The sequence below is a fragment of the Anarhichas minor genome, unplaced genomic scaffold, assembly GCF_050575085.1.
Source record: "Anarhichas minor isolate MPS153535 unplaced genomic scaffold, ASM5057508v1 ptg000012l, whole genome shotgun sequence".
Lineage (NCBI taxonomy): Eukaryota > Metazoa > Chordata > Actinopteri > Perciformes > Anarhichadidae > Anarhichas > Anarhichas minor.
Window position 1 is genome coordinate 715,512 of NW_027466458.1, and position 13,812 is coordinate 729,323.

The 13,812-nt window shown below is 45.3% G+C and overlaps 1 protein-coding gene across 1 annotated transcript in view; it reads right to left on the reverse strand.

The window, feature by feature from the left end:
* Window positions 1-13,812, reverse strand: part of adgrl3.1 (adhesion G protein-coupled receptor L3.1) — an 82,588-nt gene that overhangs the window by 45,957 nt on the left and 22,819 nt on the right. Inside the window, exons 4-5 of the mRNA XM_076090829.1 lie at window positions 8,177-8,191; window positions 6,261-7,049 (exon numbers count right to left, since the gene is read on the reverse strand). Coding sequence (XP_075946944.1) covers window positions 6,261-7,049; window positions 8,177-8,191 — 804 coding nt within the window. The remainder of the gene's footprint in view (window positions 1-6,260; window positions 7,050-8,176; window positions 8,192-13,812) is intronic.

A 13,812-nucleotide genomic window follows, 5' to 3' on the forward strand; every position in this document is an offset into this window, starting at 1 on the left:
GCTAACGTCTCCACACACGGACGCGTCGCCGCTCGGCACGTTGGTTGTGTGAGCCCCCCTTTACTGAGGTCGGAGATACCTGAGGCAAGTGTGTTGATTAAGTGCTGCCTTCTTAATGGCGGGAAGTTCCCTTCCATTTTTCTTTTTTTGTTTTCCTACTTAATAATGGAGGGAATCATCAGCATATTCATTTAAAGTCCAGACTGGGGCCTCACCTGTTCCAGACATGCGTTGAATTTATGTCAATTCTACGAGGACAACAGGTATGAATACATAGTAGGTATTGAGCAAAATCATATTTCCGTGTTAGGAGAGCTGTAGTGGCTATTTGATATTTTGCTCCCCATAATTCACAATGGCCCATCATTTGAAAATTGAGATTGTATCCATTTTGCTACCTCTTGCACATTTTTTAAACACATTTTAAAAAATGCAATAGAGCACAGCGACACTCTGCTCACGCTGCTCTCTTCTGTGTTTAGTTACCGCGAGGCTGTGGGTTTTCCCTGTCTACCCCGGTTGTCCTGGCGAGGCCCGCTCAATTTTGGCACGTGATTTATTTATTTATTTATTGGCAGAGGGGGAAGAGGCGCCAAGGCCAAATGCGCGCGGAGGGCCCGGCTGGGGCAATCCAATCGATAAGGACACACTGCAGGCAGGGAACAGGTGCACCAGACTCTCTGAAGCCGAGTTCAGTCTCCCCGCGCGTCGCAAACTATTTGGGAATGAGGGAGACGGGCGGGGAGGGGAGAGGACAGGAGGGGAGAGACGAAGGAGGGAGAGGGGGAGTGTAGACGAAGGTGCGAAAGACACCATGCAGTCATGTCAGTAGTCATGCTGGTGTACAGGAGTGTGGACTCCTTTTATCTAGCGTATGAATTGGACCGTTTCATTGGATTTCTTAGGATTAGCAACCATACAATTGCTTTTCAAACATATATATACTATATATATATATATATATGGTTTCTACTTTGCAAACAGAACATGGTGAATAAAAGCCCGCCTTCATTTTTGACAGAGCTGAATCATGTCAAGTGGTGTCAAAAAATGTGCTGAGGGTTAGCCTAATCAGTGATCGGGTGAGAGAGGGTCTCCACTTCAACCATTAACTCTTGTTATTCCCTCCACTTTAGCTTGCGTCCAACATTTCCTGCACTGCTTGGACTCGTCACTTGATTGCACTCTGGTGCCCGAGGAAGGCAAAGAGGGAGGAGGGAGGTGCGGGGAGGGTGGCGTAAATGAGCGGAGAGGGGCTAAAGACAATAGGAACGCTTGACTTCCTTAGGAAATGGAACTCTGTGATTCGGGCCATTAAGAGTTCAAAGGTGAACCTCTAAATTTCCGTAAACTGACAGAGTGGGAAGAGTGGCAAATAGAGGTCATCTCTGTATATTTAAGAGATTAGAATAGGATGCCAGCGTTTGATTACTCTACTAATTCAGTCATTCCCAAAGACAGGAGATTTTATTTGGGCCGCCAAAAAAATAAAGTTTGGGAAACGATGTTAGATTTGACCCTCCGCTAAGTCCTGCCCCTCGAGCGCAGACAATCATAGCGTAGCATCGCCAGCTCCAACTAAAAATGAGATGATATTAATTCAGCGAGTGCAGTTAGTGACAGTGTGGGCTCCATGGTAAAGTAGCTCTGACAGCTTGACTGAGTAGCAGCCAAGGGTCGATTGAGGATATCCTTTAAGACACTTTAAATCTTTCCAGTAACAAATGTGCTATGACAATTGAGTTTTTATTTGTGGTTACATGGATGTCAAGCTAAATCTCAACACTAAAATAATGCTGGAACAGATTGCAGCCAAGCTCTGAAATCAATGCATGAAGAATAGCCAGTGCTATTGGGCCTCTGAATATCTTTTTTTTGTTCATTTTCTTGTACTTGGGTAATTTTCAGAAGCAAACTGTCCACTTTGAGTTATTTTTCACAGCATAATTTAGAGGTGGGAAACATAACCCATAGGTGTGAAACGATGTGGGGGTTGACTTTGAGAAACAGAACTGTAGCAACAAGTTTTTTAAAAAGTTTTGATGTATGTGAAAGCATTGAAATAAGCGTGCAAAGAATGAATGTTGCATAAGTTGTTTTGATAAAGTCGTAGTCATTATAAAATGTAAAACACCTTGTAAAACTGTATTTCGGTCTCCTTCTGATTAACTTTAACAGTGTATATTTGACGGAACAAAAATACCTCCAGGGTTGCTCAGAAAACCTTCATAACGACGTGCCTTTCCTCTCACACCGAGGTGTTCAGGTGCTCCGTAGAATATGCAATCAGATTGTCTCACCTGAACTTAAGTAGATCCTCAACCTTGAAGTTCATAAGGAGAGGGGCAGTCGGAGAAAATGAGGCCAAAATACAATAAGTGTGAAGCCGACGGGAAAAAGGGCAGCGTGCACGAGTAGCAATCTATTTAGCTTCATCCCTGTTCGCCACTCCCTTCATGCAGATGCAGATAACATGAATAATTTTGCGACTTTGTTGGGAAAAACTTTCTAAAGTGTGGCAAGGCAGACTGGAGATGATAAATTATTCAAATGTTTCATCGGAGCCATGCCGCTTGCGTAGGGCAGGCCTCTATAATATGCATGTAAGAAGACATGATGAAACAACTCCATAAACAGTAGAGAGCGAGAGAGTGTTTGGGGAGCGCGGGGCGGGAGGACGGGGGCGATGCAGAGACAAGTGACTTTGACTCTGACTCTGTGTAGGCCTTCGTGCACGAGGCCTCTATAATATATACATCTGAGGACACTCAATGAAATAGCTTCGTGTGATGTGGGAGAGGGTCGGGCGCGGAAAAAAGGGAGGGCAGATTAAGCCGGAGATGAGGACGACGGAGAGAAAAAAAAAAACAAGCGGGAATCACGGAGTTAAAGAAAGATGTCCTGCCATTGTGAGCGCGCGTGTTTGTCTGAGAGACGGGGAGAGAAGGGTATTCAACAGGCAAAGAAGAAACACTATTCTTATGTATCAAGGGAGGAGAAATATGCATTTCAAAAAGATCATATTCTGCTGCGGGATGTGACGGAATGCATGGGAGTAAACTTTTTATATTGTCTGTTGGCCTACGGTCAACGAAAATCTGCTTTTTATCATTTCTACCCTGTGATGTTTAAATTCGTATGCTTTAAGCAAACCTCATGTGATGGGGCTAGGTAAAGACGTTTACGTTTTTTCAATAGCGGGGTTACTTCGAATTATTTGAACACCGAATACTTTAAAGGTGCAATATGCGGGATTCAGAGCATTGATAGAGCAGCAAACAACTATGTGCTTCGTAAGGATATAATGGAGTAATGTCGTCCTGAGCAGAAAATGAAGACGCCCCCCCCCCTCGGTGTGTAGTAATCTAAGCTTATATCTTACTTTGTTGACCATCCGCATGCGCATTTAGTGCATTTTGGTGCATGTGCACGTCGTCGTAAAAAGCATACCAGTTCCCCCTCAGGTAAACACTGATAACACCTGCCATTACTCGCCATTTTTACCGTAGTTTGCTCTGTTAGCGCCGTTAGCTGCGAGCCGCCGACTCAGCCGCCGCCATGTAGAGAGCCATTTAGAAGTAATCAAAATGTTCCAAATCATGTAAATAGCAACTTTAAACACTTTTTCTAAAGACTTTTTTTTGCTTAACTAAAAAAAAAGTTGATAAATTAAATAAATAAGTTATATTACAAGCACCAACACTACAACTGCTAAAATGTAGTAGTGCAGAATTTGCAACGTTAGGACTTAACTGAAGATACAGCTGATCAACATATAAACTGCAGAGTCCAAACAGTGCCAATGTATCAGTATGACCTTTTTTTTAAGTGTCCGGTGAGCTGCCATTGTTCGCCAGTTGGACGGATAAAACACAGTAATTGGTGCTCTCTGTGTTGCACGCCAGTTGCACTCAGTCCTCAGTGGCCCACTCTTACTCCACGGCCCATTTCCTGTCTCATTTTCTATCTTTTAAGAAGTCCATCATAGCCGAAACAAAAACAGGGCGAGCATTATGCTACATCAGTAATAAGTGGAAACCCTCAGAATGGCCTCTTTCCTTGGCCTGTTTCCTGAACTGAGTATGAAAAAGAACAAAAAGAAAACAGAGCAGGGCAGGAACATGGAAAGTTTACCTTTACAGTATACACTTACTAATTTATACTGATCCTAAACAGAAAAGCATAGACACAATATAGAAAAATATAGGGTCTGCATTCAACAACAAAATCAGACTTGAATGAATCGACTTGTCGCGTTTTCTGACGAATGGGAAAATCATGCAGTTAAGGGGGTTCATTTATTCCTCGTCTTCATTGAGTGAGGGAGCGGAGCGAGGAGGGGAGTAAAGGAGCGGGGCGGCATTGATTGTATGTATTTATCTCCCGTTGGTCAGCACTCTGGCTTGTTGCTGTGCACTGGAGGTCATTCTCTACATTGAATCCCCATTGATCTCCTCTTTAGAGCCTCCTGAGACACCCCCAAAGCTCCATTATGAGAGTGATCACACTCTTAAAGCGTGCACCAATAAACACGTGTGCACGCTCATGAATAGAGCAACACAAAACCCATGCCGCAAGTACATTAGCACGCTTTTTTGCACAGGGGCATGTGCATCATTATGCATGCACAAACAACCGCACACATTTTTGCAGCGAGGCCCCCCCCCCCCCTTCACACTCGCACACTGATCGGTAGAAACCAAGTTTAACGCTGCCTCTCTCAATAATTCCTTGTACTGCGCCTCCTAACTGCGTGTAAGAGCATGCATTAATTCAGACATCATTTAATAAGACACCCAGCCAGACTGTCTTGACCACTCCATAGAAAGGTGCTGAAAGGCAATTACGCTGGGCAAATAGCCCTTCAGGCTCCAGGGGCCTAAGCCCTTCCATCCAGAGGAGGGGAGGAGGGGGGGTGGACTTTAAACACCAGAGTTGAAAGAGTCACTCTGGGTTACACAGTATTCCTCGCCCTTTCAGTCAGACGCAGCGATGGTGGATCTAAATGAGTCGACCTGCAAACTGGAGTCACGACCTACCCGACCTGGGTCGAAAATGGGTCAGAACAAACCGTCAACACAACATTGGCACATTATCACCTCATAAAATTACTGTTGCAAGCGTGTTAGCAAACAGCTACGTATTTATGCATTGAGCAGGCAAACGTAAGTACAATATTCCTTCTCCTTTTTGCTCTGTTTTGGTCTCCACCAACGCCTTCAGAAAATACTTGACTTTTAGCAGCCAAATGCTCCACAATGTCCACCAGCTGGCTAACCTATTCTGTATGCTACCTGCACAGCACCAAACCGCCAACAATCAGTTTGTCAAAGCTTTTTGTTAAAAAACGGCTGACTGCGATCGTGTTTTAGGGGTAATATGTATGTAACTCCATTGGCAGATTTGGGTCTCTGTGAAGAGATAAACCTTTCAACAGCAGTGTTGTATAAATTAGTCAATAATAAAGCAACTTCAAACACAGGTTGAAGTGTCCTCAGCCCGTAATCATAAGTGGATGTCCTGTATGAAAGCGGTATCGGTTCCTGCTCCCTCCAGACACTCCTGGCTCCGTTCTCGAGGAGTGCATTACAATTAAAGTAAAGCCGCTGGGGGGGAACTAAAGAGAAGGCTGGCAAGTGGTACAGTAAAAGGCAAGAGGCATTTACAGTATGAAAGGCTCAGCATAATATCATTAGAGTTATATTCCTCTAAAGGTGCAGATCAAGGTAGTCTTTACAAGTTATTCCTTTGGTTGACTGAAGCAGGAACGTTTGCAGCTCTGCAGACAATTTAAACGGCACTGATATATCCAGGACCCTCTCTAAAAGTTTTTTGTTGGTTTGTTTTTTAATTCTGCAGAAACACGTAGATACCATGGTGGTGGGGGAGCAGTCATAATTGAGAATCACGACGGCACAGATGGTGCTTTTCCTTTTTCTTCCTCCTTTAAGTCATTTTGCAGAATTAATTATTAGAGGAAGATTAGTGGCTGTAAGTATTCCGTATGTCACAACAACAGAAAAAGCATTCATCATTATGAATATTAAAATGAATGGATATTAAAAGCATTACGAATATGCCAAGGTATTCCACGTGAAGAATACCACAGCCTGTCCAATAAATTTAGCTGGGAACAATACTCAAGTCTGCAGCTTTTTCCTGCTGAATACCCATGGTACTAAATAGAAAAAAGTACTTGTGAATGGCAGGAGGAGGAGGGGGAAGGTGGAAAAGTGAATAGAGTTGAAAGTGGGACCTACCATTGTTGCCGAAGTCCAGCGAGTACTTGACCACGTGGTAGTTATTCCACACGTACAGCAGGTTGTCCCTTGGGTTGTAATCCACTGCAGCGATGTACTGGTAGGAATTCGGGAACGGTATGCCAACCGTCACCTCCTTGCTCTTATCCGTGTTGTACATGTAGTCGATTTTGTTCCCCGTCCCTTCGTTGTCGTCGTCTTCGTAGACGGTCTTGACCACGTACAGGACTCCGCAGATCATGAACGCGTTGGACGCGGATCGTTTGTCGTAGCTGGTGTCCCACGAGCCCTCGATGCGCAGGGTGTAGGGGTTGAGCTGGCTCACCACGATGCGCCCGTTGTTCTGCTCTGTCGCGTAGATCACCCACAGTCCGTTCTCATCCACCGCCAGGTCGATGTCGGACTTGCCTCCCCAGCGGTAAGGCGAGGTGTCGTGGTAGTTGGCGTTGGCGATGATGGCCTCGCCGCTCTTGATGCGGGTGCGCAGGTCGAACTTGACAATGTTGCGGGTGCGCTCCTTATTGAAGAACAGCGCGCCGTCGTAGACGACAAAACCGGTCCCATCCACCCGGTGTGGCAGTTTGTAGGTGGTGGTGGGACGGCCCGCAATGAAGTCCTCCTTTGACGAGTACTCTGTCAGCGTGTCCGTGCGGTACGGTGTCCAGGGCATGTAGTAGATCTTGTCCGAGGCCTGCAGCGGGTCTTTGCACCACGCGCCTGACTGGTGGTCCGACTCGAAGAGATGCTCACTTTGGTACACTCCTCGCAGAATGCCAGGGCAGAGAAATACTGATGGAACAAATAACAACGCATTAGATCCATTTTTATTGCGTAAAATGCCAACCATTTTCTCCCCGGATTTTGTGACAGTGCCTTAGAAACGTTTGCCTCTTTTCATAAATGTCGAATTGTGTTGCAACTCAAGCTTAACCACCAGTGAGTGACGATGACACGATAGGCCTACTGTGTTGTGATTCGGATGTTGTATAGTTACTGTCATTCTTAAGAACAGCAACAGCATGCCTCCCATTCAACAGATAATGCCCTGCTCTCACAGCTAAGAGAAAAAGAGAAAATGGCACATTTTGTTCTACTCCCCACCCCTTTCCTTCAATTCCCTGCTTCTCCCTCCCTCCCTCCCCGGCTCCTCATTAGTCTCATAGCTGTTTCTTTCTTTTCCCTTCCCTTTCTATCTCTGTCAGGAGCAACCAACTGTAGAGCCGAACATGCCTTTTATCGCCTGCTGTTTCTGCAATTGTTACAATAATTCATTTCCCACTCGGTTCGCGGTATTCCCATCTTTGAATACTGGGGTTATGTTTTACGAGTGATGTGGGAGACGTAATAAATTCTGGGAAGCCAGTGCGACCGGAGTGGTGGGGACCTCTTTGTAATTTAACTGGAATGTTGTCCCATACACAGAGAGACGGGCCAGATGTGCACTGTGGTCTCCCAATCCGTCCCCAATAACAATTTCCGATCCCACGCAAAAAAAGGGGGGGGGGGCCGGGAATGTTGATTGAGTTTTCATTGGCTGTTTCAAAGCACTGGAGCAATTTCCATATCATGGGAAAGCATTTTGAAATATTAAATGTCAATGCGATTCTCTGTTCATTGGCCCCTCATAAAAACGTGCTCGACCCGCAGAGAGTTTGTTGAGTGACATTCTGCGCGATACCATGAAATAATATGGGCCCGGAGTGTGTCTAATGAGAACCAGTGTTTCTAAATTGCCTCTATACGCTGAGATCAAGCTGGCTTAAAATAGCAGCAGTGACTTTGAAAGGGATTTCATTCCGCCACGAGGTACAAAACGCTTCAGGCGCTGGCATCAAAAAGTGACACCCCTAACCCCGCCGTTATTTATTTTTTTTTAGCATGCGTGAATGCGGGGCGTGCTCATTTCACAGGCTTACCTTTTTGTTCCACTTCTGCATGAGCCATAGGCAAAGAGATTTGAAGAGGGGGAGAAAAAAAGAGACAGAGAGAGAGACAAGAGACAAAAATAGATTAATGATGCAATAATAAGGAAATCATGATAATACAATCTCAGATCTTCATAATCATTCTCATATTTCATCCTAACCTTGTGAGAGTGCCAGGATGCTCTCCATGTGTGATCGGTAATAACATTACGTAAGCGTCTGAGGGGGCTGCGCTGCAACGGGGTAGCTATCTGACAGTAATGCATCTTGCATATGTCCCGCACACATATGGGGGGGGGGGGCAGACACACACGTGCCATGCAGACACAGAGAGAGGCAGAGAAATGCTGATAGCATGATTCACAGTAGCTATGGCGACCCTATAGTGCGGGACGAAATAGATAACGAGCTCTTTAACGTATGCTAATAGCAACAGAGCAACGAAAACCGGAAAATTTATTTGATCACTGGGATTGCATTTCAGTGGACCGGCCCCAACCCCCCCCCCCCCCGCCACATTAAAAAGCTTCCTGTGTGTCACCTACTCTGCGCGACTCCGTGTATGAGCGCGCAGGTGGGAGCCTACTGAATGCACTGGTTTGCTTCAACAACCCCCCCCCCCCCCCAACAATCAATTCCCCATCACATCCAAACCGCTATCCCTCAGAGCCTCGGCGGAGTCGCCCCGCAACGAAACGTGCACACTCATATGGAGCCTCTTAAACATATGAATTCCATACCACCTTGCTCTCAGGGGGGACTGAGTGGAATGTGAACATGGCAGAAACCTAATCCTGCAGGCAGTGCCCTTGTGTCTTTCAAGACCGTTAGAGACCTGCTGAATGGAACCGGTCCCCCGAGAGAGGATTGGAGGGGAGGGAAGAGGAGACGGTCCTCAAAGGAAAAACATTTGGAAGGACTTCCGGCTGGCACGTGTTTATTTATAAATATGTATATATATATATATATATATATAGCACAAGTGCTGTACATATTGCATGGTCCATGCATAAATTCTTTACATCCAAAAGTCATCACCAGCCTGGAGACGTGTATATATACAAACACTTGTGATGCGCAGAAACATGCACGCACACACACACACATCAAATCCTCGGCTCATGAAAAATGCATGATAACTGGTGCAGCTTAGCACAACTCCCCGATAAATAAGCAATCTCTGGGAGGAGATCGTGTTAAACCTAAAACAAGTGTGTGTGTGTGTGTGTGTGTGTGTGTGTGTGTGTGTGTGTGCCGTTACTAGTAAAGATATAAAACGGTTCACCACAAGGAAGCAGTTCCCCTGTGAGAGAAAGCTGTGAGAGAGAGCAGATAGTGTGTCCGTGCAGAGCATGGAACGACGGGATATTGATGTAGCGAAGACGCACACACATAAACAATACAAAGAGACACATTGTGGTTGAGGCGAGGGGGATTAATGACACAGAACAACAAGGACACCTGAGGTTCTCATACAGCCTTCCCAGACACAAAGCAAAAACGCGCAGTTCAAGGTTGACAGCGGCTAATAGATTTCAAAATGAAAGTGTGGCAGCAACAAGTACACCAAATGGCAAACAAAATGTCAAACAAATGTCATTCAATTTGTGCCGCCGCTTGTTGTTTCGCCGGATTAGGGGACGACCCCGTCGGTGACCTCATCGCCAGATTTGGTTTTGATCTCCGTTTTTTCCCCCACAAATCGCAGCCGTTCATCGGCTGGATTCGACAGAGTGCATACATACAGTAGGCCGGCTGGCACGTTCAATGAAAGGTTTTCCCAAGGTCGGCTCAAGCACGCGCGCCGATGCGACAGATGAGAGGCCTTTTGTAGCGCTGCCGATTTAGCAACAGGAGTGCTGAGAAGAAAAGAAAAGCATGGACTACGACAACTCAACTTCTTTCCAGAAAAGCGTCAGAGAGAGTATCTTTGACCGATCGTTTGCAAAACCACTTAGACTGCACTATTGACGAGTTCAAAAAAAAGAAAAAAAGGTCCTCTCATTTATTCCTAGCAAGGCTTTGGATGAATAGTAGAAAACAATGGCCCTAACAGAAGCGCTCTGCTGTGACAGCGTGTCGCTTGTCTCGTTTCATATTCGTTAAAAATCATCTAAATATTCATTAGTATCTGCGTTACTTTCTCCTCTCAATCTTTTCCCTGAACTTTAATCACATGAACAGCTCGGATGCCTTCTCCGTCTTCTCTCTCTCTGTTTCCTAAACACACTCGCACAGAAGCCGCGTAAACCCGACTGTGAGGCGGTGTAAAGATAATCAGCATTTTTATTGAAAGCATATGGTTTATTAAGTAGGTATTCGTTGAGGAGGAAAGACTGGCTGTGTGTGTGTGTGTGTGTGTGTGTGTGTGTGTGTGTGTGTGTGTGTGTTTGCGTGGGCACGCTCGTGTTCCTGCAGACGAGTGGCGACAGCGGTCCTCACCACCACTATCTCTGATCTCCGATCAGCTCAGCCCGGCTAAAGCCCAAGGTCATTTGTGGGAACAAGGAAACAAGGGACCGCCCCCCCCCCCCCTGGCCCCTCTCTCTTCATTATTCTATTATTCCTCTCCGTCCTCACTCTGTCCTCGCTCGCCCCCTTCACGCTGGGCCCCTTCTCCTCGTTCTCAGTCACGTCCTCTGTATCTCTCCTCTGTATCCACCCCCCCCCTCCTCCCTCACCCTCAAACCCAAACCCCGTCCACCTCTCGCACCGTGTCCTTTTTTTTTATCAGTTAATTCAGTCTTTCTGCTCTTCGTCTGCTGCCCTCGTCTAACCTATTTTCTCTCTCTATCTCCGTCTCGGCCGTCGCTCTCGCTCCCTTTTCGCTTCAGTCTCTCTCTCTCTCTCTCTCTCCTTCTGTCTCTTTGGTTCCCGTCCATCTTTTCCCCTCGATGTCTCCAGCAAGCACGCAAGCGCCTCGCACATGTGCACACACAAACACTCACATACAGTAAACTGTACATGCACGCACAAGAACAGAATCCTGGCCAATTGTTTCCACGACAACACACACACACACACACACACACACACACACACGCGTGGCTCTTCTCATGTTATCATGATGAAGTTATTCCAAGGGTCCAATCTGACAGAAGTCTTTAATTGGACAGACAAGAAGGTGATTTTATCTTTTAATTAGCTCTCCTACTGAGCCACGTCTATTGTCTAAAATAGACTGCATGGGTATTGCATAACATATCACTGGCTTTTCTGATTAATACACTAAATGAGGTAGTAGGCTAATTGCTTCATAACGACAGTCGGAGAGACGGGGGTCCGCTGCATGAAGATGAGGAAATGGATAGACACAATCCCGGCCTTTTTTCTTTTAACATGACCACGAATGGTACGATACTCATCATCATATATCTTTTTTCCTTTTTTTCTGCAGCATTAGCTCATCTGTAGAGATTAACATGCATCTGCCTTGGAGAAGTACTTTGTACAGTAGCGTGCTAATGTATTGGATATTTATAGTCCGCCTGCAGTGCCATGAACAAGTATACACAGGTGGCTAATTACTGCCAAAGCTAGCCGTGCTAGTTTTGGCACACGACCGCCACACACTCGTACCGCGAGGAGAGCCAGAGATGGAAAAGGGAGAGAGCACTTGATTTTAGCTTTGGAAAAGAGCCAAAAAAACCTGCAGTGCAAAAGGGAGGAGAGATGAAGAGCTGTGAAGGTAGAGCGAGCCAAAAAAAATCTTCAAGGAAAAAAAAAAGAAAAAAAGGAGGGGGGGGGGGAGGGGCACAATTTCCCAGAAAAACTGAGCCGCACATAATTTAACTAGCTGTTTTACAACCCACTTTGAGATTTGTTTACAATATCCATGTAGTGGGAAACATCAGTGCTGAGGGGAAAAGTACATCTGCAGCATGAGGTGGTGTCTCTTTTGGCTCATTTTCGTGTCCATGCAGTCGTTGTCTAATTAGCAACCACCCGGCCTCAGAGGTGATCGCTCGGGGGGGGACCTACTTAAGTTACGGACGTCCCCCCTTGACGTTACAACCATTTGAGTGCACTAAAGCCAACCCTGCCTCCAGATGTAAATACGATGATTTGTTGTTGAGTGTTTTAGGAACGCGTCGGTTTGAGTACACGCTCGTATATTTCAGAAAACGAGCCTCCTATTATTGATCCCTCTTGATTTATGGCAACATTTTGGAGATGTATCGCCACTTAATGTCTTGCAAAATGTATCTTTCACAACAACGCAGCTGACAGCATTGATTTGCTGCGCCAAGCACGCCTTGATCGTACACGGGCTGGATCTCCGGTCTGAATGTCAGCGAGCCAGAGTATCTTGTTCTAAGGTTCACTAAGGACACTATTACGCCCCTTCAAGGAAAATTGATTTCATAAATATTTTAAGGATGCGCTATGAGGGCTCTGTGCAGGGCCTTGCCGTGTAAAGCTTGAGGTATTCTCAGACAAAACTAATCTTAAGTCTGGAGTCATGGTGTCCAAAAACTAGGGGTGGGAAACCTTTCGATTCAGAGGGCTACGATGTCACTATAAAACCATTATCGATTCTTCTTCATGCGTCAACATTTTTCCATACATGATTTTTTTCTCACTGTGACTATCCGCTATTTTAAAAGCACAGCATATTTGTAATGATTCATTATTAAAAAAACAGATGAATTTACTTCTATTATCTTCTATTAATTCAATATAAGTAACAAATAGAAGAGATGGGTTACACTTACAAGCATTGCAAAGAGAACCAAGCCTGCCTGTAGCAGCATCCTTGTAGTAAAACAACACATAATTCAGCATGTTCTGAGTCATTTAACATAAAAAGCTGCCCTTATTCACTAATGAATACAAAAATAACGCTTTCTGGAACATGCAACACAAAAACTATACATGTGCGCGGTTACGGTGACACATGATTCGGAGGCAACGGATGCCACGCATGGCGTATAACTACTATCCTCCCCGCTTTCCTCAGTGATTCCGTGACTTTAGCTTTGGTTTAGTTGTATCTCTGTGTCCGTAAAAACGTTGAGATGAATGTTGTATCTCGGTTCCAAAGTGTGCAACACAGCACGAAAGCTCTGATGATTCTCAATGACTGAGTAGGGGCGCAAATCGTTGGCAAAAAGAAGTTGCAGTCTACTTTGTGATTTGCTTCGTCCTTTCAGAGTTTGGCGGAAGAAGAAGAAGCGAAATGCTTCCATACGTGCCGTCGGATCGTATCCATATTCGGCTGCTCAAGCTTAGGCACCTCACAAAACTCAGTGTATTACGTGTATTACGTCTGTTGCGTTCACTGGCAGCGGTAGGAACGGACAGCCCGGTGTCACAGAATTGTTACAGGCGATCATAACGTTGAGAATTGAGTTTGAGTTTTCTGAAGCGAGTCATAATCGTTCAAGAGAGAATCGTGACGCATCTAAGACAGGTTACCAAAATCTAGTTTATATAACGGCGTTTGAGCGCAATTGTAGGTAAAAGAAAATTGATTACTACGGAGCCGGGGGAGGGGGTAATATTTGAAGAACAAAACTCTCAATTTGCGAGATTATGAAGTCACAATTTCGGGAAAAATGAAGTTGGATATTCTCTGAAGTTAAAGCGGCAAATCAACGAGAAAAGAAAACACAAATTTGCGAGGT